This window comes from Lutjanus erythropterus, chromosome 12 (genome assembly GCF_056507025.1).
Source record: "Lutjanus erythropterus isolate fLutEry1 chromosome 12, fLutEry1.hap2, whole genome shotgun sequence".
NCBI lineage: Eukaryota > Metazoa > Chordata > Actinopteri > Lutjaniformes > Lutjanidae > Lutjanus > Lutjanus erythropterus.
In genome coordinates, this window is record NC_139328.1 from 23,410,727 (window position 1) to 23,436,389 (window position 25,663).

General features: G+C 38.8%; 1 protein-coding gene across 1 annotated transcript in view; it reads right to left on the reverse strand.

Moving 5' to 3' along the window:
• lig1 (ligase I, DNA, ATP-dependent) overlaps window positions 1-25,663 on the reverse strand; it is a 65,403-nt gene that overhangs the window by 18,266 nt on the left and 21,474 nt on the right. The window contains exons 15-23 of the mRNA XM_084732257.1: window positions 23,434-23,533; window positions 23,120-23,205; window positions 22,086-22,201; window positions 20,006-20,101; window positions 12,477-12,587; window positions 8,863-8,934; window positions 6,230-6,374; window positions 5,549-5,631; window positions 2,673-2,825 (exon numbers count right to left, since the gene is read on the reverse strand). Coding sequence (XP_084588383.1) covers window positions 2,673-2,825; window positions 5,549-5,631; window positions 6,230-6,374; window positions 8,863-8,934; window positions 12,477-12,587; window positions 20,006-20,101; window positions 22,086-22,201; window positions 23,120-23,205; window positions 23,434-23,533 — 962 coding nt within the window. The remainder of the gene's footprint in view (window positions 1-2,672; window positions 2,826-5,548; window positions 5,632-6,229; window positions 6,375-8,862; window positions 8,935-12,476; window positions 12,588-20,005; window positions 20,102-22,085; window positions 22,202-23,119; window positions 23,206-23,433; window positions 23,534-25,663) is intronic.

The following is a 25,663-nucleotide window of genomic DNA, read 5'->3' on the forward strand; positions in this document are numbered from 1 at the left end:
GCCAGCGAGCTCCCAGGTGTGCATGTGTGTAAATATGTGGATGTGTAGCAGGCGGTGCTGGGAAAAGCGTGTGCGCTCACTAAATCCCTTTTCCATGGATGTAGACATAAAAGTTACAGAGGGAAAGAAAATGGAGATGGAAGGTTTTTGCAGGATGGAAGAGAGACAAACTTTATGCTCACACTCCAGCTTGTTCAGGCTTTCATTATCCCCAAAACACACAAACATAGATACATATACACACACAAGTGGTCACGCATGCTGCAATACATGCTTACCACTTATCCTAAGATGCACTCAGTCACACCTCCACACATACTTGTAGACACATTAAGATTTTCCTCCAACTCAGATTTTAGGGGAAAAGTGACAGTTCAAAAGCACACACACAAATGCAGAGCAACCACACACACATATACACACAATAAACAACAAACACACCAAAACACTCAGCACAAACATAAAAACACCCTGCAGCACAAACACACCAAAAACAGACGTGAACAGAAAACACTCAACACTATATCGCTCATAAATACAAAGATCTGAAAACATTTTGCAAAAAAAAAGAAAAAAGAAAAACAAACAAGCTGTCAAACAAATCGCTATGTTACAACATGCCAACTTGGAGCTGAAATTTGTTCAGACTATTAACACATTTTTATCAGTCTTGCCTGCCAAAGGTTACATGTTTAAATACATGAACCGCCGGAGGGTAAATTACATAGATTAACATTTTGTACTTCAGAATTAAATTGCTGCCTGAAAATGTTGATGCACATGTCGATGCCAATATAAAAAAATAAAATCTGTGGAGGTGTTTAATTCTGGTATTTTTGGCCTGGCCAACTCCAGAAATTCATTGCCATTTAGAACATTTGTATGTGAATTACTCCCCTGCTATTATTCAGATTGGAAGAAAAAGAAAGTGAATAACAGTATGTCGGTGAGTGTGAGCCTTGATATTGATAACAATAATGCAGCCACATTGAAACAACTCTTTTGTCCAAAAGTTACAGTGATGTCAAAACTCCAGAGTCACTTGTAGTATCAATAATAACTCTTATGAAGGTCACAAGCCAGAACGTGTTAGACTCACAGTGAACTTGTTATTGACTCTGTACTACAGGTGTTGTTTTATTGTAAGGGTTTATGACGGGTTTGAATGTGCTTGTAAAAAGCAGATTCATCTGACAGACCGTATTATATGAATTTTGGGTACTTTCCGTAAATCTTGGAAGACGATCCGTCACACTGGCGGGTAAATGTTTGCACCAAAATAGTCCTGTAATAAGAACTATGCTGAGAGTCTTGGCTGCGATTTGGTGTCCTTTACAAGCATGCTGCTTCTGTCCTTTGCTGTCTGTGTCAAAGGAGAGGGGCTTCATGGTGCTTTCAGGTGCACCTCGTAAATTCAAATATATACTCGAGTGGCCACAAACACTGCTTAAAATGGGATTTTTTTTTTTTTTTTTCATAATTTTCCTTTGTTGAAAAACAAATCTGTCATTACTTTGTTGTTGTTTCACTATAGCCTGTTCAATAAGTAGATACTAAAATCATGATAATGCATATGGGCAAATTTAAAAAACCCTATTTAAATTTTTTCTTTTCTTTTTTCAAATCTAAGAATTAGGGATGATAATGGTCATTAAGAATTTGATTGATCAAGTGAAATTTAAACTTTTACTATCAAATACAGATCTGGAATTTACCATATTTTTATAAGCACACTTCACATGTTATCTGATATTCAAGTATGTGTTTAATAAGCAAATTATTTAATTTTTGATTAACAGTCAATTTATTGATTGTTACAAATGATTGATTAAGGAAAATGTTTATAGTGGTTCCATCTTGTCAGCGCATTTCAAAGCGTCCAGCAGCAAACAAGTGGCCAAACTCTGCAGTGTGCAGTTTTCCTTTGATGTGTGTGAATATTCCTGATCTATTTTTCCAATCAAGGCAATACAAATGACTGTGGCACAAACACTGCGGAGTCTGTGCACGCAGTGGGTGTGGATGAGCAAAAGAGAGAAAGCAAAAAACAGAGTGCCAAGGATTAAAGTTTAGCAGGGAAGCTGGGCTAGTGGCAGTGAATGTACAGTTTTCCCACAAATAAACACTGCAGAAGAAGTTCAAGAAGTTGCTGTGTCTTGCTTCCAAGCTGCTGGATAAAGTGCAGAAAGAGTCTATGGGATTATGAACCAGAGCAGAATGAGCTACTGTCTGGCTGAGGAGCACAGTCTGCTCTGCCCAGGTCACAAAACTGGATAAATAATAAACTGATAATAACTGAAATTAATAATGGATAGAATATGTTTTTGGTGCCTTTTAAGTTGGCACCAGCCTCACGTTTACTCGCATAATGTCAAAAAAATAAACACTTCAGGTCAGGTTCACGAGGTGCAGCTGGGATGCAAGATGCATTTCTTTTGCATGAGATACGCAAATGTGATACAAGGTTATAAGAAATTTTTGAACTTACAAACCTTGTTTGCACCTTTAACTCTTCAGGAAAAATAAATCAGGAATTTTTTTCTGCCATAATCATTAATATTTTGTAAAAAAATATTTTGTAAATAAAATAAACCATGAACCCCATTTTCTGCATTGTATCGAACCATATATTGGATGTATCGTTCTAAAACATGCACTGTACAAACACACACCTTGCAGACGGACTGGAACTCCTCGTTGTCCTCGTCGTAGCAGGCCAGCAGGAAGCCCCCATAGGTGCCCGTCCTCTTGCCTTTTCCCAGGTAGGCACCAATCACACACAGGTCCACTGTGTCGCCCACCCCCTCCAGGTAATCCTTCTTCAGCTGAGGTGAGGATAACAGTGTATGAAAGAGACATTACTGTATATGTCATTATTACGGATGTAACAATATCTCATGGTACAGTGAAGAAATGTGAATAAAATGCATCTAACAAAATGGGCTCAATTATGCCTCTAAAAAGGTACTAACAATCTTTACATAAATTAAATGCCAGAGGCAACAATTAAATGTCACTTATTAGAAATGTTAACTGTCAGAGGTCTAAAAACTGCAGCCTGAAAATCTTGACAAGCTAATAGTCTTAAAAATGTTCTTGTCTCCAGAAATCTGAAATCAATTTCTATAAAAATGTTTAAACCAATGGGTGTTATTAATTGAGGCGTTTGTAAAATATTACTCTGCCAACTTAAGAGATTTGCTCTTTACCCCTAAAGACTCATCATTTTTTTTACGCTACTTTGTTTAAGCTCCTCTGCAAAAAAAAAAAATATTTTTTACACTTAAAAAGATACTATTATTTGTATTTTGCAGTAAATGACCAAGACAGTTACATGTTAAGACTTTTTAATGCCACTGTTTATTTTTGTTGAACAAATGGGATTTAAAATATGTACTCCTCTGAATAAATATACATATTGCCAGTTCAAAATTGTAAGTAAAAATGACAATAACTGTTTGAGTTACACAGCATTTGTTTGCATATCTTTGAGAGACAAAAATTTAAATATTTGTTAAGATATTAAGCTGTCTGAAATGAGGCTATATGAAGAAAGAATGCAGATTTCTATGCTGAAAATTATTTATGTGTCTGCCTCATTACTGTGGTTAAGTGTTATAGTTTATACATAGCTTTAAATAAATAGGTAAATGCCATCCTGTCTCATTTAGCCCACAGACAGTCAATTGTCATTATGAATATAATCAACTTCCAAGTGTAGACTGGAATGATGGTTGCCCCATCACTGTTTACAGCTCATCTTTTGCCCAAATATCAGTGGAGTGGGACAACTGTTTGCCAGGCAATGTTTTTACAGGTTAGCCAACTAGCTAGCTCCTCCATGCCATCCAGACAGACACTACAGTGGTCAACAGCGAACAAGGTTTATGAACACGAATTAAAAAAAAAAAAAAAAACTAGGGATGCACTGATACCACTTTTTTCAGACCCAGTGCAAAGTATTTACATTTGGGTACTTTCAGATACCGAGTACTTGATAATGACATTACAGTTCTTAGAATGACTTTAAAAACACGTTTTATTTTCATCAGATATTCCTCACTTTCTAAATGTAACAAATTGTTGTTGCCATTTTCCGCTTGTAGTGTAATCGTAGTTACTGTACACACATTCCTGGGTGATTTGTATTAAGTTACTGACAGGTATGAGTGCAACAGTTGAGTTTTGACCCTGCTGTGAACGTGAAAGAGTGAAGTTTGGTGTACTGTACTGTCAGGCCATCTTGGTGAAGACTTTACATGGACTATTAAATAATTTTATGGACAGCTTTTCCTGGTATTTTAAGTTGGACAGACCTTTACAGCATGTCGCTGGAGTCATTAGTAGTTGATGTACAGTGAGTCTCTCACTGAAAATGACGGTGCGACCAAGAAAAGAGGGTTAGCATTAGCCTAACTGCTTGAACTCTGCGTCATGTTGGTTCTTTAGATGTTTTATCAAATTGCTTGTATTAAAACAGATACTCTGCGTAATGTGTCATCAGGTGTGGTGGTATCGGAGTAGTTTTATGAGTACATGAACACAGTATCGGACCAATACCCGATTCTGGTGTTGTCAAAGGTGCATTATCAAATTCTCATTGGTCAGACAGCCCGTGATGTTACATTAATAAGGAGAGAAGCACTTCTTAATCCATTACTGGGGCGGGACAAATGCAGACCAGATTTATTTGATTTTTGACAGCCTATTTATTGAACTTTTACTTGGCTCTAAACTAACTGACACCATTTCAGTGAAGCAGCACAAATTGTTACATCAGCCTCCAGCCAGAAAAGACAGATAAACTGAGAGGATAAAAAAAAAATGTATTTTTGATAGCAACCGGTGTGCAGATTTCTTCCACCACACCGCTTTCTTAACAAGTGCTGGCTGGTAACATTTAAATCTAATTTAAAACTTCAAACCTGAAAGTTTTGCAATTTTTCTATTTTGCTGTAGTGTTGATTTTGTAGGTTATCATGTTGAATTTAGCGCTAGTTGTAATACTGAGAGACAATTAAGAGAAACTGTAAACGTTAAGCCTCATTTGAAGCAAGTAAATGAGCTGCGAGCCAGCTGGTTCTGCTGGGTTTCTGTTGCTGCTGTGTGTGTATTTACTTGATAGAAATGCCCTGAAGGTAATGATATAGCTACATGTGAAATCTGCACACATTTAGGTTGTAGGTAGAGCGCACTCTTTGCACTGTGGACAATTTAATTAATGTAGAGATAACGTGCTGATATTTTTCCCCCATCGATCAAGTGACTGGTTGAAGATTAGGGAAAACTTTGGTCAACCAAGATTTTCTTTTGGTTGTTATAAGTAAATGTGACAATCTGAATCTTTCTAAATGACCCACAGCCACCCTGTGAAAAAGTAACATGTGGCACTTACAGTGAAGTAAATTAAAACCTATATACAGTCAGTGTTTCATAAATGTGCTCACTTCTATGCATTTAAGTCACAAGAAAATAATAGTTTTTCAATTGTGAGGCACACGTGTTGTTGTTGGGATCAGTGTGGGTGAGTTACTACTATGTCACACACCTTGAGCCAGTTATGAGAACGTTTGGCAATTTCATAGGTGGCATCCTTCTCCAGAGTCTTCACCATCAGCCCCTCGCAGGAGTCTGAACACACAAGCACACACATTAATACACCAAAACACGATTCTCGTCGTGCAGAAAGGAAATTAACAGATTATCTTTCAGATACATGGGAGGTCTTTGTCTCCTTCTGAGACACACACAAACACAAAGGTTCAAAGAGAGGCAGTAGACAAGGACACAAGCATATAACTCATTCACACACACGTAACACACACGGGGACACACATTTCTATGTTCTTTCTCAAATATAGAGTCAGTCAAACACACACACAAGACACAAGAAAACTCAATTACACAATTCACAGATTCTGTCTCTGTATTTGCCCGTATGGGTGCAACAAACAACATACAGGCCAAACAAAGAGACAGCAGGCAGGGAGGCAACAAGTACACAACTACTACACACACACCCTTCACACAATTTACACATGAAGGCAGCAAGCAAGGGCACAAATGAAATGAAATGCACACGCAGCACACCCACACACAAAAAAGGTTCAAGACGCACAGGGACAGCAGGCAGGGAAACAAGAACACACACACAAAAAGTTCAAGACAAAACAAGTAAGAAAGTCTGTCTCCATCTCTCACACACACACAAACACACACACACACACACCTCGGACAGACTGCTCCAGGAACTCGGCGATGGTGTCAGTGTTGTCAGAGTCGATGGATCGGGCGAACACAAACTCTCCCTCCACCTCTGAGAAGCTTTCTTTCAGCAGAGCCCGACGCCGACACAACGGCTGTCGCACCAGGGACTACACACGCACAAACACACACACACACATCGTTACAAATGGCAAAACTGGGTATCATTACAACCATTTCCTCTTCATAGCTCGGAGCCTTGCAATGACAAGGATGAAATGCAACCCACACACACACAAACAAACACACAGAGTGTACTCACAGATACACAGTCACGACAGCTTTGGACACACATACAAACACCCACACGTGCACAAACACACATACTGTACAGTCTCAAACCAGCAGAACACACAGCCTTGGTTGTACACAATCACTAAGAGCAGGTTTTCAACCACCTGCTGCACATTTGTGAGCTTTTTGAATTAGTGCATTTAAAGATAATGAATGAAACAGCCTCAAATTCTCTAAAATACCTTAAAACAAGTCAAACACTTTGGCAACTTTTTGCTCTAAATATGTAGGTGAGTTTCCATGTCTGCAGATGCACGTTGTTCCTGCTAATGATGATGACTGCTTCGGCTTCCTCTTTTTTCATGTTTAGGGCTACAACCAACAATTATTTTCATTCTCAATTAATCTGCTGATCTTTACAATTAATCTATTAGTTGTTTGGTCCATAAAATGTGAGAAAATAGGAAAAACATTTGATCACGGTCTTCAAAGTCCAAGGAGGCATCCTCAAATGTCATGTTTTGTCCACAATCCAAAGATATTCAGTTTACTGTCATAGTCAGGGCTTCATTCAACACCTTTTTTCAACAGTGAAAACACTTGCAATGATTGGCTGCGAGCAGTTCGAGACTACATGGTACAGGGTTATTTTAATTAATACCTTAATGTACTGGGTATCGATACCCAGCCCTACTGAACTTTGATTAATCATTACATCAAATTTAAGCAATGTGCCTGTATTTGAAGCCTTCTACAGTACGAGTATCTTCAGGGATATGTTTCGCTACTTTCTGACATTTTATAGATCAAATCAATCAAACAAGAAAATATCTGACAGATTAATCAATAATTAAAGCAAGTCATATTTATGTACCTAGCACGTTCTTCCAAATGCAGCACTTAGTTTATTTGGTTGCACGTAATAAGCAGTACTTGGTATCAATTAGACAAAAACTAGAAATATGTTATTTAGATCATTGTTATACCCCAGTTAGACACTATACATCTAATGCTAAATTGTAAGACATAACAAGCCATACTTTGAATGAAATTAGTCAAAAACTAGAAAAGATGTTCTTTATGACTGTATACAAGTCTTTATTAGACCCTTATTTGACTTTAGAGGGTAATTAGAGACAGCATAAACTGTGTATTATTTCCCACTGTACAGTTCTGTTGTAATGTGTCCCTAATTACCCTCTAATAAAGTCTAACAAGGGTCAAATACTGTCTAATAAAGAACATTATTTTCTAGTTTAATTTGATAAAACAGTAGGGCTTATTACATCTTATTAGTCCACTGTAAAATGAAGTGCAACCATTTATTTTGCTCATTTAAATTACATCTGTGGCTATAAATATAAACATATGTATTTTAACTTTTTCCTGCTTAATGTGCTGTTTTTTTACAATATGGATGCAGTCTGAAACTAAAAAAAAACCCTGTATTATGTTAAATGTTAACTCCTCCTCTGGTCTGCCAAATTCCCAAAAATAGCACTGAGGACATGACCTTGATGTCCTCAGTGGTAGCTATAGTCCTGCTGCAGCCCCTAATGGTCAGCTGGGTGTTGATGTGGATGGTTCTGTGAGGGGAAGCATGAAAGAGCCCTTTGCAGGCCACCAATACAGTTAGCAGGGGTGAGGACTGCAGTGCACAAGGAATTTCACACTCGAAATTTGCTGAAGACAGATGTAATCAATTAAAAACAAACAAATGCCTGAATTAAAAAAAGGGCAACCACTCAAAAGAAGACAAAGTATGTGTGTACAGACACAAATTAATTCATAACATTTACATAATGCCATATTAGGTGGGAAGCAGCAATGAAATGGCACAACTTAAGAGTCACTGGTGCTCTTTTAATTCTATAATTTTGTTTCCGTCCACTTGGGAGAAGTCACATAGCATTGGCTGATGGAAACATTCAGTCATTTGCATTTTCTTTAGCTGACTTTTAGGAAATTAGCTTAACAAATGTATTATTTAGATGGAATCATACATACTCTCAATCCCACACACACTGTCAAAATTACCACCCACAAAACAGCCTTAAAAAGGCACCAACTCGCTCTCTCATACACACAGACTCAGAGACAGTCCCAGACACACACACTCAGACACACTCCGCTGGAATTACAATGAGCGTTACAATCATTATCTAGTTACGGCCTCCAGTAGCACCATCATTGGCATTCAGGGACGCTGTTGGCATCTCAGTGGGGCAACGAGCACACGGGCGCGCTCGCAAACAATAAACACGCACACACACCACGTTTTTTTTAAATGACAACGGCAGCACTGAGAGAAATCACTGGGTAATATTTTCCTCATCAGCAGCAGCAGCAGCATCAGGGCCTTACCTCACCGTTGAGATAGAGGAGGTCAAAGGCGTACACACACACTTGGACTTTGATCTCCGCGGCATCCACGTCCTGCAGAGAGGCATCAACGCACACACACAGACAAATAAATTTAAATATTTTTCCCTTGACAAAAATATGCAAATAGACGCATCTTATTCACAAATCACTACATCCAACCTTGGGACTTGTTACAAAGAGCCTCTTTGATTTTTCCCCTGTTCATCTTGAAAGTTAACCACCTTCCTGCCTCCTCCTCTACCTTTTAACAGCATCACACCTCCTAGTTGTCTCCCTCCCGCTCTTCCTGCTCCTTGACTCACTTCACTCACCTCACCTGCTTTTCCATCTCTCACCTCTCTTACACTTCATCCTGTTTATTCCACTCCTGTTTGAACCTGTCAGTCTGTAATGTCTCAGCTCTGCCTTATTAGGTCATTTCCTCCATGACCCTGAAGTAAAATTCCAGGACTTTTCCATAACTGTGCTAATGCAACGTTGAATGCCAAAACTGTGTTCTTTTAATTCTGTGCTATCCGTTAATCCATTACTATATCTGTGTGTTCCTCTTTTTTAGCTACAAGATCATTTCAAACCGGTTTTACCATTAAAACTTAATGATGCTGTGTACAGTTTTTCCACCACAAGTAGCTCTACAGAGCAAAGTTTAGCCAGGTGGATGGTGGGGATGATGATGCTCTTGATGTGAAGACAGAACAATATCAGGTGATGGCAGGTGTTTGCTAGTTCTTTTGTTTTTTAGTTTTGTTTTTCTGACTTCCCATGTGACTGTAATGCCTTTAAACCTAACGTATGTCATTTAAACATTTTGATGCTCAAGGTGTAGCCAACTTCAAATTCATTATCTTCAACAAGCTTAAACCAAAGACTAAAACTGTTGTTTTGCTGCAGTGTGGTCAACACAGTTTTTTCAGCATACACATTTAAAAGCAGAACTGAAATTATTGTAACTTTATAAAAGTAAAACCTCATAGTCCAATCAGTTTTTAAAACCTCAAGATGAAATCCCATGTAGGACATTTTAAGGCCTAAAAGTCAAATCATTGGATTTTAGACTTTTTAAGGACCAGCAGTAACTGAAGAAACACACCACTGCACCAACAACGGGAAGGGAGAAAAAGACTAGTAGCAATTAACAGGGACGTAAACAATGTAGGTTCAAAATGATCAAAAGAGTAATTTCTGTAAATGTTTTATCAGAAAGAAAAAAAACTCTCCAAAGGTCAACTTTAAGAAAGGCCATTAAAAATATTAATTTGTAAATGAGCTGCCAGGAAACATTTGTAGATATTTCAAACCAAAAGCAATCAGCTACTGTATCCAAACAGAATTTGCTGCAGCAGAAAAAGCTGTGAAACCCAAATCTCTTTGGAAAACTTATTAAATCTTGTTAGCTTTAGTACCTAACTCTAAAATAACTACAACTCAAAGATGTACAATTACCTTTTGCCAGCAGGGAAGACAGAAAAACTAGTTTTTAGAGGCCACCTAATTTATGTTCACAACCTGCACCTACAACCTGAAAATAGGCAGCAAAAAGTATGACATGTACCTTAACTGTATTGGACACATTCAACTAACAGTTTAAGAATAAGGGGCCAGAGATCTGTATGTTTTCCACCGGTCAAATCTGGCCATTTTGCAGACTGACACCGTGTCCTAACTGAATACATGTGTCTAACCATCCTGTCACATCAAACACTTTCCGTCCACACTGTATCTGTTAAATATGCACTTTGAACAAGTTTGAATTAGCATTTGATTACATGACAGTCTTTCTTGCATGAAAATTATCAGTACTGACCGACTTCTTCTGTAACAGCACTGCATGCAAATTGTTGACAAAAAGGAGAAAAAATAAGAAATTATTATTTAAAAAATATTAAAAAATATTATTATGTGCCTAGGATCTTTAAGTCCTTTTTGTCTTGGCATTGCAAGAGATACCAAGTATCTTTTTTAAAACTAGCATTGTATCAAAGTTTCAAGTTCTGCTATCACGGCTCCTCTAATTTAAATATTCTTTACAGAAATGACACACATTATAGCCACTAAAAATAAATAAAAACCAGGCATCTGACAAACGTTCAGCTTAAAATGGTGTGCTGTATCACGCTACACAGTGTTGCATCGCTCACATCCAGCAAGAACACTCCAACATAAAACAACGCATTAAATGACTGATGGCGTCGTATTCAGTTAGGACATGGTGTGAGAATTGGATCTCCAAACAGAACCAGCCATTAAAACCCATCTCAAAATAATATCTCAAAATCACCTACCAATCCTCTGTAAATGTAGGTAATATTTATATTATTTGTATATGCACCCATTGAGAAATATGGGTTTTAGAATAAGCAGTATTCATGCTTTTTTTGAATGGGTGAAAAATATCAGATTAAGCTGACTTGTGTTAGCTGATGTTTTTCATAATTTAACAAAATTTTATTAGTAAAATACATTGTTATTCGAGGTACAATGATCTGTTTTTGTAAAATGCAATCTAACTACACTGATCATGAAGTAGGCAAGTTTTGTTGTTTGATTCGGTTAGCTAGGTGGAAGTAACACATGGCAGTTACTGGGTGTAAATATTTAGTGTCAACTAATCCATACAAAATGAATGTTTTTTGTGGAGCTATACGTTTGAATTTAGTGATGCATAAATGTCCACTTAAATTATAATTAGGATGTACTAACAGCTGGATCATCCGGCTCATAATGTCCTTTGAACAAACACCAACATTTGATGATATTCCACAACTTCCATGGAAAGAGAGGAAAGAGATGTGATCAATAACAGAATGCAAAATAAAATGCCTCTGCAGTCTTCAAACCTGAACGATTCCCCTCCTGATTTATCCGTCTTCTCCTTCATTCTCCTTTTCACTCCCTCATTACTTTCCCCTCCGCCCATTAATGATGTTTAATTAGTCTGTATCGGGTTTCATCTCCTCGTCTGAAATATTTCATTTCAGCAAGAACGCTCATGGTCCTAAAACAGTGGCAATGTTGTTACAAAATGCCAGAAGCAAAGTACAATCAGTTTGTGCATCAAACCGTCATTACAAATAATCATGATTTCATAGTGGCGGTAACAGTATCCGGCAAAAAATCATCAGGATAATCATTTTCAGGCATTTTCATCATCCTGTTTGCCATATTTGCACTCTCATTTCTCCTCTCCTAATTTACAAAGAGGTCATCATGCATGCAAAAAGATGAGGTAAAGGGAGCCGTTTCACTCTAATGTGATTGGTGTGGTGGAATAAGGCCGTTATTCTGATCAAAACTGAAAAAACACCTCGCTGGCATTTGCAATCTCAGACCCCCTCCTCTCTCCTCGATCCATTTGACTCTTCTGTCTCATACTTATCAATCTCTCCCTCTTTCTGTCTGCTCCTTCTTCGTCCATCTCCCTCCGTCCGCCGGATCATTTCACTCCATTATCTGCCTCTCCTCTACCTTCTGGTCTTTATCTCTGTCTTGTTTTTCCTCTTCAACCTTTCCACTTCTGTCTTCACTCATCGTCTCCTACTTTCTACCCTTTTAACACCCATCTCGTACTTTAATATAGTCCTCTCTGTCCATACCTTTCTCTTACGGGTGGTGAGGACCTGGAAGGGCTGGATCTGTTTCTTCTCACGATCCCAGGCCACAGCCTCTGAGTCCAGGACGCAGGAGACCACAGAGTCCTTCTTCACCTTTTTAAGGAATGATGAAAATACAGAAAAAGGGAAATAGAAATTAGAAATGAGAACACAAGGGAGTTAACAATACCAAGAAATCATTGTACGATAATACCATATTAAGTCCATGATACGATGCTAAAACTTTTCAAACTCAATTAAATACGGGACAAACACAAATTATTTAATGTTTAAACTGATAAACATAATTGTTTTTTGAAATAAACACTGAATTTGATGCCTCTAACACATTTAAAAAAAAAAGTCTGAGAAACAAAAGACTGGGAAAGTTGGTAACAAGTGTCAGAATCATGATTGGGTATTAAAAGGGCATCTGTCAAAGGCTCATTCAGAAAACATGAAAAACTGTGTGGGCAAATACTCCAACAGTTTAAGAAGAACATTTTTCAACACAACACTGCAGGAATTTAATTTCACCATCTGCAATCCAAAATATCATTAAAAGTTTCAGAGACTCTGGAGAAATTTCTGCATGTAAGGAGCAAGGTTGAAAACACTGAATTTATGTAACCTTTGACCGATCAAATGGCACTGCATTGAAGAAACACAAAATTATATGTAAGATACTACGTGCACTCTGGAGCACTGGAAAATCATTGTCGCTGCATCTGCAAATGCAAGTGAAGGCTCTATTGACCAATGCAAAAGTCATATCAATAACATCCAGAGAAGCTGCTGAATTCTCTGGGTCTGAGCTCATTGCAAGATGACCTGACGCAAAGTGGAAAAGCGCGCTGTGGTCTGATGAGTCTGCAATTCAGATTGTTTTCAGAAGTCATGGTATTATGGGTAACTGTCACATCTGTGAAGGCTCCATTAATGCTGAGAGGTACATACAGGTTTTGGAGCAACATATGCTGCAATCCAGATGGTGTCTTTTTCAGAGACATCCAAGACAAAGACACATTCTGCTTGTGTTACAACAGTGCAGCTTCGTAATAAAAGAGCTCAGTTACTAGGCTGGCCTGCCTGCAGTCCAGACCCGTCTCCCATTTTTTGCACTTCATAATGGACTATACAGAGAGCCTGGACTGCTGAGCACCTGAAGTTATATATCAATCATGAATGAGAAAGAATTTCCCTTTTACAAATTTCAAAATTTGAACAAGTGTCCTCAGTTCCCAAAAACTTACTAAGGGTTAAAAGAAAAGGTGATGTGTCACAGTGATTAATATTGCAGGCACCAAATTCAGGATGAATGTATATTTACAAAAACAGTTAAGTTAATCAGTTTGAAAATTAAATATCTTGTCTTCATATTGTATTCAATTGAATATAGGTTGATAAGTTTTTGCAAATCACTGCATCCTGTCTTTACTTAAGTTTTACACAATGTCCCTACTTTGTTGTAGACTTTCAGTCTGGTATCAACACATTCTGTTATTGCATTATCACAATTTTTGATATATTATTACATCTTATAAGGACATAAGATACTTTATTCAGTAGAAAGACATAAGGAGGGCTTTTCAAGACAAAAAATGTCACATGATGTTATTTGCCAATATGCATATAAGCAACATCTGCTGTAGCAGTCAGAGGCTTTTCTCAAAGTTTCATTGAACTAAATCTAACAAACTTGGAGATTTAAACTCTGTGCATGACTTAACTTGGAGCTCTTAAAAGGCATGGATACAGGCAATCAAATTGAAGTTGTGTTCAGGCTGTTTCAAGACCTTCAGCTGCCCTCAATTTGTTGCCAAATGCTTTGGAAGTCAACACATTAACATTTTTTTCCACACTACATTTATCGCTCCCCTTGAGTAGGCATGTCTACTGCTACCGTCTCTTATCCTCAACCAGTTACCAAAGTGTTAAACACACCCCCTCATTCTTTTGGTTGGATGCCCACGTTGTGCCAAAAGCAAAATGCTTCACCAAGAGACGTTTTGCAGTTTTTCTTCTCACTTTGTTTGTTTTTTCATTTCTGCATCAACTAAAAGGTTTTGGCAGCTGATATTTCCCTGCACAGGAAAAACACTGACAGGGTTTAGGCTGGGGATAAACCATCTATGGGCAGATTATATCGACTATCATTGCTGATTTTCAAGATCAGAAGGAGTGGCTGCTAATTATCTGAGCCACCAAATCCTGTGTGTGGAGCTTAGGGATGTTAATCTCTTGCGTCCTGGTCGATTTAGGGCCACCAGGTTGCTTTTATTTACAGCCTGAACCAGACGGAAAGCAGAGCGACAAGTTAAATCTTAAAGGTGATCAGGGAGCCAATCAGAGTCAAGAGTAAGAGACACATTAGAGCTAACAGGTTGTTTGGAAATCGTCAGATATATAAAATATAACCAGCTAAACTCAAAAGGTCATTAGGCTAAGTAATGCATTAATTGCCAATTAATGCATTTGTATTAATATTGATGTGTTAATGAATTAATATTAATTCAGAATTAGAAGCATTAAGGCACTATGGTAGCTTCGGGAAAATCAGTTTTTTCTCATTAATATGCAAAATAATGCAGCAAGGTGCTGTAAAATCTAATCAGACCATCTCCTCTATGCAGTGTTGGTGTGAAGTTTCATACGGGCTTTGTTCATTTTATTGTGTTCATGAGAATCTGTCAACATACACAGACACATTCATGACAGCATGTAAGGACTATGGGCGCATATTTTAATTTAAGGAATTTCTTTCATCTATTGTCTGCCACGGTAATGATCAACAATTGATTTCCTTGATGAAAGCTTCATTCAAACAACTGACATGGGCTATTTTTACAGCATAATCATGGTAAATTAAAGGTCATAAATTAAGAGTCACGCATTGAATAAATAAGACAATTGTTTCAAGCTGAGATTGAATAAAATGAAATGACGCCATCACTTAAAAATGGGCGCGTCTTTCTCACGGCATGCAAATGAAGCACAAGCAGACAATTTTTTCACGCTGTTCAACTGTTTCTTCGCCCAGGAGCTTACACTTCAGGAAGAGGTAATGGTGAGAAAGAGAGGCGAGAGACAGCAAAGGAGAGAGGTAAAGGCAAGAAATACAAAACAGGTTAAAGAGTGCAGAGGGAGTGAGGGGATGGGAGAGGAGCAAGAGAGAAAAGACAGATAAAAAAAAGTAAAAGAAACAGTTTTAAAAAAGGGAGGGAGATGTGTGGGAAAGGAGTGTGAAAGCCAAACGGTGAGAAGGGAGATGGGGATAAAGAAGAAGCAAAAACAAAACATGTGAGAGAAGAAGCGAAGACAGCAGTCAGGAGCATCGACAGAGTGAATGTGTAAGGTGTGTAGAGGGAGAGAAGACGAGTATAAGAGGCAGAGAGACAGACCAAAAAGGTAAAATTGCAGACAGGCTGAATCAAAGCACTGAAAAAAGATGAGAGGAGGAAAGAGACAAGAGCGAGAAGAGAGGAGAAAGGAAGGTGAAAGGAGAGTAGCGAGTAGTGAGGGACCGAACAGGTTATCATCAAGAAGTAATGAGGAAGAAAGGAGGCAGAAATGATTAGACGAAGAGAGATGTGAGAGAGACAGGTGGACAGAGAGAAGAGACAAAGGTCAGAGTGAGAGACAAAGAGCCATCATGTAGCTTTTAAAGTTCTGAAAAGAAAAAAAGAAGTGAAAATGAAAATCAGCGTGAGAGAAACGTGACAGGGCAGATGTGAAAAGATGAGATCTGCGGTGTGCAAGAGAAAGAACGCTCGACTAAGATGAAAAGAGGGGGCGAGGAGCACTGAAAAGTAAACTTTTCACATGCTGTCATGACCTAATACTGTTTGTCAATAGCTGGAAAGGACAGGGAGGGAGGGTTACTTGCAGTGAGCTGAGCCGTGAGCAACCACAACCATTCATGTCATGCTGGCACAGAACTATTGGTTTGCCACAGGACTGAAGGGCAAGATAAAAGAAGCCTTTTACCTTGATGTGTTGGAGGTGTGCTGGTTCACACAGACTGTGGTATGAGCATCTCTTCAAATCTCACCATAGCAGTTCCTTATTTTACCATCCCTCCTTGCAATATTTAAAGCTCATCCACTGACCAAATAGCGCTGAATACCTCCATTTCTTATTTTGAAGACGATGATGAAACCATTACATTTCCTACAGCTATTTCACAATAAAAGCCTCCCAGTGGTTTGCCATCGGAAAGGTTGCTCTTTAGCATTTTTTGGTGTGTTTTCATATCTTAATTAAAAAAGATGATAGAGGAGAGATGACAGGAAAGGAGAAGAGAGGGAGATGGACAATGACTTGCAACTAAGATTCCTGACCAGCAGCGTCAAACAATGTTTTTGCACTGGTGTGATCAAACAAGTGTGTCAGGAATCTACTTGCCCAGAGAAAATTTCTACTGGCCTCGCCACGGATTTTAATTGCAATTACAATTTCAAGCATTTTACAATATTTTTCCAATAATTATGTCCTTTGAAAAAAAAAGTCTCCACAATGCAAGGAATGTCCTTTTTGCATTTCAACTCATGAGTTGTTTAGGAATGACTGACATTGAAGTACATGAAGTAATCAACTTTGCCCATGTCTGTACTCACTCTATTTTCACTTCACTCTCATTTTCACTCAGACAAAGAGCAGAGTGAAGTCTTAAAAGTGGCAGCACTTATAGTGCAAACATTTCAAAAAATATATTTTTTAAAAGCATTTTCTAGCACTGGCCCATTTGGGCAACTGGCTGATTGTATTTACTGGCCTAACTGGCCCTGTGCCATCAGGCAATCTCTACTGTTGTACCCTGATGACCAGGCACTAACTGAGGATGTTCATGGTCTGTGGCTTGAGTGCCCCACCAGTAAAAAGCTTTTACAGTTTCTGCGGAATTCAGCAACTTAAATTTAGGACCATTTACAAGCTTTTTAAGACTGTTATGACAGCAATTTAAGCACAAAGATTTTAACTATGTCAGAACCAGGGAGTGTGGTTTGAAACAGCTCTTCTATATCCTCACTGCTCCTGAGTTGCAGGAGTTGATGTTAGCACAAAGTGGGTCCATGTTGGATTTGCTTTGTAGTGATTACAGCATGATCAATACACATTCCTCCAAAAAAGCCATTTAAGTGAGACTGAAGTCAATGCAACTTTGAAAATTAATGTCAACTTCATAATCCAATCAATGTTTAAGAGCTGTTGGTGGCCAGGTAATTCAGTTGGAAGAGCATTTTCCCCATGCCCTGAGTCTGAGTCCTCTGCACTCCCGTCTGTGGCCCTTTGCTGCATGTCATCCCCAGCTCTCTTTCTCCCCCATTCCTGTTTTCATAAAAGCCCAAAAAATATATTAAAAAACAAACTTAAGACCTATCAAAATCATACTGAAGACTTTAAGACTTTTTAAGGGCCTGTGGGATCTCTGTTTTAATGTAAAGCAGCAAATGTTAGGTCTGCAGTATCACTAACTTCATACAGCCGTGATAATGCTGTAGAAACAATCTCTAAGCCAAAAAATAGACATATTTATGGAATGGAAGCCCCAGCTTGGTTCCCCGCAGCCACAACAGCATGGTTCAGTGCTATTATCTTGTGGTGTCAGGCCACAGTGGTGAGATGAAAGAATACTGTACTGTCAACTAATTGGTCACTTTGCTTTGACCTGCAGTTGCAGCCTCCCAGTCTGGACATTTTTTTTTCCTCTTCCTCATTTTTGCCTAAGTTTGAAAATGAGAGACTAGAGTACCCAGGCAGCTTATTCATAAACTACTACTTCCTCACTCCACCACTTACAAGCGTGTAGAAGAACCTACACAGACCACGCCATTTGCAAATAAAGCAAATGGCCATATCTAGAGCCAGTGTTTGGTTTGGCCTGCAGAAAAAAGATGATAGTGCAACATGGCAGCCTCCATGGAAGCTCTCTGTAGATATCAACCGCTCATTTTAGAGTATCGAAAACACATCGATTCTTATTTTCAGACAATTACACATTAATGGATACTCAGTAAATGGAAAAATTACTGAAATCGCAAAATGGCCAAGTGCAATATCCAAATCACAGACGCGACAATTTTTTAACAGCATCATAATGAAGCACCGTAGTGATGCAGAGAAGAATCGGCTTACAAATCTTGTTCTCAAGATGTAAGAAAACACGTTTGTTTGGTTCAGACCCCAACAAATGTCACATTATCATGATTTTGTTTTTTTCATTGAAAATTAAAAAGAAAAAAAATAATTCGCGCTAATCTTGAATCATACTGCAATCGCAATATTGCTGAAAAGAGATCTTTTTACCATATTTTGCAGCCCTACAACAGATTTATGAATAGTATATTCCATTTCTGCCATAATCTGCCAATAAATCCCCATAAATCTTACACACTGGACGCTGAAAGTCTCATCTGTGTTAATTCATGAAAACCTTGACGATGCAGTCTGATGGATAAAACACCACGATTTCCTGTAACTGTCCTCACTTTTGGTTTGTTTTTCAGCTTAGAAGAGTTCTAACAGTAGTAATAAATGAGAATTGTCCACTAAGGATGGGTTTGACCTGAGAAACTACAGGCACAGTAGATGCAATTATGTGAAACAGATTGCTGAATTTGTTTTGAGAAACAAGCTGTTCTTATTCTTTTTTTCTGAATGAAAACACTGAGAGAAATTCAGTGCAGGAGAAGCGCACCTATTTCCTTTTATAATCACAAGTTATAAAGTACGTCTTAATAAATTCTAGCAAAGGGACCCATCAGTAAAATGCTCTGACTATTTTCAGAATTGATTCGATTCATTAGCTTGCCCTGATAGGCCAGACAGGAATTCCTTTTAATATTATTGACGTCTGAATAACAGCTGTGTGCTTCGCACAATCTTGAAAACAACAACACTGAATGAGATAGGAGAGAGTGGAGACTTCATTGCGGGTCCTTACTAAAGCAGAAAAACACACTCAGCAGGTGTCGAGGTAGTGAACGCGCTCAGATAACCCCAGGCCAACTGCCAAAGCTTCAGGTACTGGTGATCTCTTTCTCTCTCCCCATGCGAAGCAGAAGCTCCGCTAATTTGGTAAGCCTCCCCACAGCTGCGATTTTAATTTTAACGACCAGTGTTTTTACCATATATTAAAGAGATTAAGCTGGTTCAAAATTTCCTTCCTTGGTAGACACCTCTTTAAATTACAAAATAAGGAAAAAATTGAATGGCCAATAGCAGTTCTTGATGACTGAAGGAGGACAAGAGGACATTGAAGGGTAAGGACAAGCAAAGGAACAAATAAACTTTGAAGAGGCGTTTCAAACTGAGACAGACCAAGGCAGAAAGGAGGAGTGGGCACAGAGAAACCAGACAAATGAGTGATAGGATGAGAAAAAGAGACAAAATGAAAGAGATCGAGCAAGATAAATGTGTGCAGTTGTTATCTGCACTGCTGTAAAAGCCCTCATTTGACAATCATGGCTCAGCCGACTCTGCTCTCTCCCAGGGGCTAAGCTGCAGCCGTTCTGTGTGTTCGAGTGTTTTACCTTGGGAATGCGAGAGATGATATCAGGGTATTTGGTGGTGTTGTCTTCCTGGTTGCGGCTGAAAATTCGAACCTCGCCATTTTCCAGAATGTGAATCTGTGGGGGAAAAGCAAACACTATACAATAAATAAAAAAGAATGGAGACAAACTGTTCTTGAACTGGTCGCTGTTCTTATAATAAGTGAGAGCTCCAATTTTTTGATTAACTCTGATGGATGGATGTGTGAATTATACATGTACTGTAGTAAAAGAACAACTGCCAATTAAAACATTGGTTACATGAAATTAAATTTACTGCCTACAGTTCTGTCTGATGAGATGGTCACTGTGTCATATTGGGCAATCATGAGGTCATAAAAATCTTGCTGTGACTTGGCCGAGAGACATGGCAGAATACCAGCTGGAGCCCGACCAATCAAAGCTTGCTGTCTTTAATGACTTGCGTGAGGTACATGAGTAATTACAATTAGTAGGGACTTCACTGTGTTGCCTGACAGCAACAACAGCAATTGTTTCTGTAGGTAAGTGCTGTTCTCTGACATCTTCAGTGCAACTGTTTTATCCAACCAACAGCTCAAAACCCAAACATATTAAGTTCACTTTCACATAATACAAAGAAAAACAGTAAACCTGAAAACCTTACAATGCCATTTTTGCTCGAAAAGTTAGTTAAAGTGTTGATCAATTAGTTAATTATAGAGGAGGAGAATGCTGAAAGAAACAGTTGGCCAATGGCAGGCTTATTTCAAAGCCTGGTCAATCTATTCTTTCTCTGGCTATTTGAAGGTTAGGTTCACTAATAATGAGAATCATATTACACAGTTGTCACCATCTTATCATCAGTTTTAGTCCTGTCATCCTCAGCTATGCATTTCCTTATATGTTATGTCATTTAATTTTATGTCCATTCTTATGTGACTTTTATTCATTATTGTCATTATTACATATTCTCTTCTCAGTCATGTGCGCAGTATTTGTTATCATGTTCCTCCTTTGTAGCACATTAACTTCACAAAATGTGATATTTTATTCCATTTTAAGGTCCGTTTTTATCACTTTGCCTCGAACAAGAAAAAATTTGCTAATTTCTTTTTCTATTGATCAATGAGCATCATTTGTGATGAATAAACTCATAAAAAAGGACTCACACAATCACTTACTTGACTAAATTATACACTTCCATGAATGCATACAAAGCTATTTTGATTCATCACATGCACACACACAGAAATACACTTTCATATGGCTACTCACAAAATCTGAGCACTAAGACACACACAGAGGGAGTGTTTCACTGAGTTGATGTATCATGAGTCCCTCTGCTGGCAGTTCGAGGTAATGTCCACTGCAGTGAGACCAGGGTGGAGGTGGGGAGTGAGGGGTGGGGTGGTATAGAGAAGAGAAGGAGGACGTCATGTGGCTCGCTTGCTTGCTCCGTCTCCATCCTCCCTCCTTTTCTGTTTCTGTTTCTCTCTCTCTCTCTCTCTCTCTGCTCATCTCTCGTCTTCTTAATTCAACTCAGTTCAAAGCCACTTTATTGGCATGACTGTCCAAAATTAACAATACAGCTGGAGGGGTTTACATTACAATCTCTCTCTTGCTGTGTCTCTTTATGTCTCTCTGTCGAAAATTTCCTCAGCCCTGCTGCTGTCTCCCCCTTGTGTCTTCGTTTTCCTCTCCCTTTTATGTGTCTCGCCTTCACCGTTTCTAGCCTCTTCCCTCACCTCTCTCCCATCTCCCACCACCCCTCCTCCGCCTTCTCTCCGGTCCACAATGGCAGAAGTAGCTTGCTCTGCCTACAGGCCCAGGGCAAAAGCAGCACTACTGTTTATCTTAAAAAGAATAGGCACGCACACACACACACACACACTGTACCAAAACACCATGCATGTGGAAACGCAGTCAAGTGAGCACACAGCGGGAGTCACAGAGCAGCAATACCTCACACTCAAACAACACAGCCGAAAGGTATATGCATACTAAATTCAGCAGGCATATGTTCCCTGCCAAACGCAAGACAAACAAACAGTTGCACTCTGTCACTTCGCCACCTACATGCACACAGACATGCAAAACTCACCTGCGCACGCTCTCCGTCGTATTTGTACTCGCAGGTGAACGCCGCCTCATCGAACTTCTTCATCACCTCGCCAACACCTTTGGTGGGGTGAGCCAACATGGGTCTCAGCGGCACGCCTAGGAGAAGAAAGGTGATGAAAGGTGACGAAAGAATTGGAAGATGCAAACTAAAAACAGTGGGACAGCAAAGCAACCAAAAAAAAATATACATAGTCATGCATTTTTCATGAATCATAAACAGTTGAGAAACTAATTGTGAGTTTGCCCAGGAGAAGTTTGCCGCCACTTTCTGGTGCATGTGATGATTAGGAAGGGTAGGGTTGTCGCTAACGGGCCTCCAGGCAGATCTCAGTTCCGTTGTGCAAAAAAAAAAAAAAAAAAAAAACCCCAGGAGCTGTGAAATTCACTTCACTGACACATTACCCACATGACACATGAGCATCACACCCACAACTGCTTCTGTGACAAAATCACAGTCGAAATTAGTTTGTTTGTACTCTCATTTGGCCGTAATATGAAAGTTCTGACTCACATCCCCCTGGGCTGCGCTGCTAAAGTTAATCTTAAAAAGAAGCAGAGGAGTGATATAACAAAATATATCAACAAATTCCTTTAATTGCAGCTTACAGAGCCAGATATGAGAGGACAGTAACATTTTGTCCAAACTGGCCAAAAATTGAGCCGTTCCTTTGACTAGAACAGAACAGCCATCTGAATAAACGATTGTTTACCTGCCAAAATAACTGCTAGATTTGTGAACTGACCAAAAAGGGCCAATTTAGTTTCCTAATTTAGTAGCGTTCAGATGGTGGCTGGTATTAATTTCCCACCTTGTTGCCAAGTTCCCTTATCACAAATAGCTTGACAACAGTGTAATTGGGAGCTAATCCTTAGTTTAGTAGTATCTTTTATCTTTCCGTGATAAATGACTCAACTAAAATAACTGACTCACCTCCACTGAACAGATCAATAAACACACACACCAGTCACAGTTTGGGACCTTATAGCCTTTCCGCCTCCTGATTGGTTGCTTACCTGGAGTGAGTTTGCAATGATTGGGTAGCTCGTCTATGCCCTCTTTTAGCAGAACAGGGATGAGGACGTCGTAATTGGGCATCTCGCTGGACGGCGGAGCGTGGGGAGTGAGTGGGAGATGAGGCGGCGTGTTTGGGAAGAGAAACAAAAAAAAGAGAAGAAAAGAAAAATCAATATCACCCAAAATGAAAGTGAGCAGAATAAGCGAGGCAGAATGAGGGACAGGGCTTAAGGGGGATGAAGCATTGTAGTGATGCCGAGGAGAGACTGCAAAGTGGAAAAAAACGAGGGGGGTTTGATTAGGCTTCAGTTACCAGTAAGTCTGTTTGAGAATGAGACTCTTCTCTTCGATCCAGGCCCGCCTGCTCTCAGCGCTCATCCCCTTCCCTGCGTCGAGCACAGCAGGAGGGAAACCTATAAGGAAGGAGGGAAAAAATGCATTTCAAACAGATCTGTGTAAGTGTTTGAACATTTGTATGACCCAACATTTGTTGGATGAAAGTTCAGAGGCACTTCAAAGGGCAGGAAATATATACAAGCTGTACAGCAGGGGAATAACTTGTGAACAGCTGCACCACACCAGTGTTTTCTACAATACTAGATGAAGTTAATCTACAGATCAAACTCAACAGGGACAGTTCACCCAAAAATCAAAAATACGTGTTTTTCCTCTTGCATGTAGTGTTGTGTACCCATAGAGCTGCAATGATTTATTGATTATTAATCTCATCACCAACTATTTTAATGATAAATTAAATCAGTTTCTGTAATTAAAAAAAAAAATTAGCATGTCACCTTGGGCTTGTTAAACAGTGATCAACATTTTTAACCATGTTCTGACATTTTATAGACCAAACAACTAACTGCTTAATCAAGAAGATAATTAAGATTAGATTAGATGAATCACAATAAAAATAATTCTTAGTTTATCCAACTAGATTGTTATTTTGTGAGCTGCTGAGTTTTGGAGATGTCTGCCTTCTCTCAAATATAATGGAACTAAATGGCACTGTCAATGGCAATGTAGAAACGACTTTCTTTTTGCAGTAGAATCTACAGGAACTACTTTTTCCACTAAAAGGAAAGCAGTTTCTGCATGAAAAAGCTCACAACACAGTCTGTGGATTATCTTGAGTAACCAGGTCAAGATTTCTTGAAAGAGACATTTCTGCTGAGTTTTTCAAATATATTTTTGGGAACTTTGAGCACCAAAAGCCGAGCGCCACTTAGCTCCATTCTATTGGACAGAAAGCAGACATTTCTATGGCGATTATCTTGAAAACTCTGCAACTCACACCTCTTACCTGTAGCGCTATTTATCCAGCTAGAGTGTCACGTTGTGAGCAGCCGAGTTCTGGAGATATCAGCTGCAGAGTTGTCTGCCTTTTCTCAAATATAATGGAACTAAATGGCACTCAGCTTGTGGTCCCCTAAGTGCCAAAAAATACACCTGTACTCAACAGCAATGTCCCTTCCCAGAAAACACGACTAGGTTACTCAAGATTATGCACAGACCTTGTTGGGGGAGTTTCATGTTGGAACTACTTTCTTTTGGCAGGAGAGTCTATTGGAACTATTTCTTTCTACTAGAAATAATGTAGGTCCTTTATAAAGTGCTCACAACAAGGTCTGTTGATTATCTTGAGTAAATGGGTCGTGATATCTGGAAAACAACATTGCTGCTTTGCTTTTCAAACATATTTTTTGCCTATTTGAGCAACATAAGCTGAGTGCCATTTAGTTCCATTATATTTGAGAGGAAGCAGACATTTCTTCAGCTGATATCTAGACATCTCACACCAAAACAATCTAGGTGGATAAACAGCACTATAGGCCAGAGGATTAATATGCATGTTTGATTTTAAAGTGAACTATCCCTTTAAGTCCCTCTGTGGTTGAAATGGTCAAGATAATATAAGCTTGAAGGGCAAATGAATGACTGTTTCCCAGTTCAACATTAATAATTACAATATATTTAAAATACACCTGAATACTAATTTATTAAAATAAATTATTCATTGTAATGATCCACTTCAGCCCTACAAAGAATTTGCTCTACGTTGACCTGCCTGATTAAATAATGGTTAAATAAATAAATAAAAATGTTAAGAAAAACATTTCCAGACCGGACCACAGATCAATGCAAATTTCCCCACTGAGCCTCTGGTCTAATTGACTCTTATTAAAGCATACCTCCAGTCGCGAGTAGGCCACGAATACTAATAAGTCAGGGCTGAATTTATTTTAATTTAGTGTAGGTGGTGTTGGTGAGAGCAGGTCAGATCTGTGCTGAGAGCAGGTGGTGAGAGAAGGGCTGGAAAAACTTCCTCCAGAAGAGATGAAATCAGCAGCATATTAGTGTGTCAACCTCATGCGCCCAATTACATTCCTAAAGCTGCTTATTTTTGTTGGGTTTTTTTTCTTCAACATACTTTGGAGAAGTGCATAACCAAATGTGTTTGCACATTAACTGTTTCAAATATCATCTATAGCAGTTCTAATGAATGCAAAGAATATTTTAACACTGTTTTAATAAGCATTCTA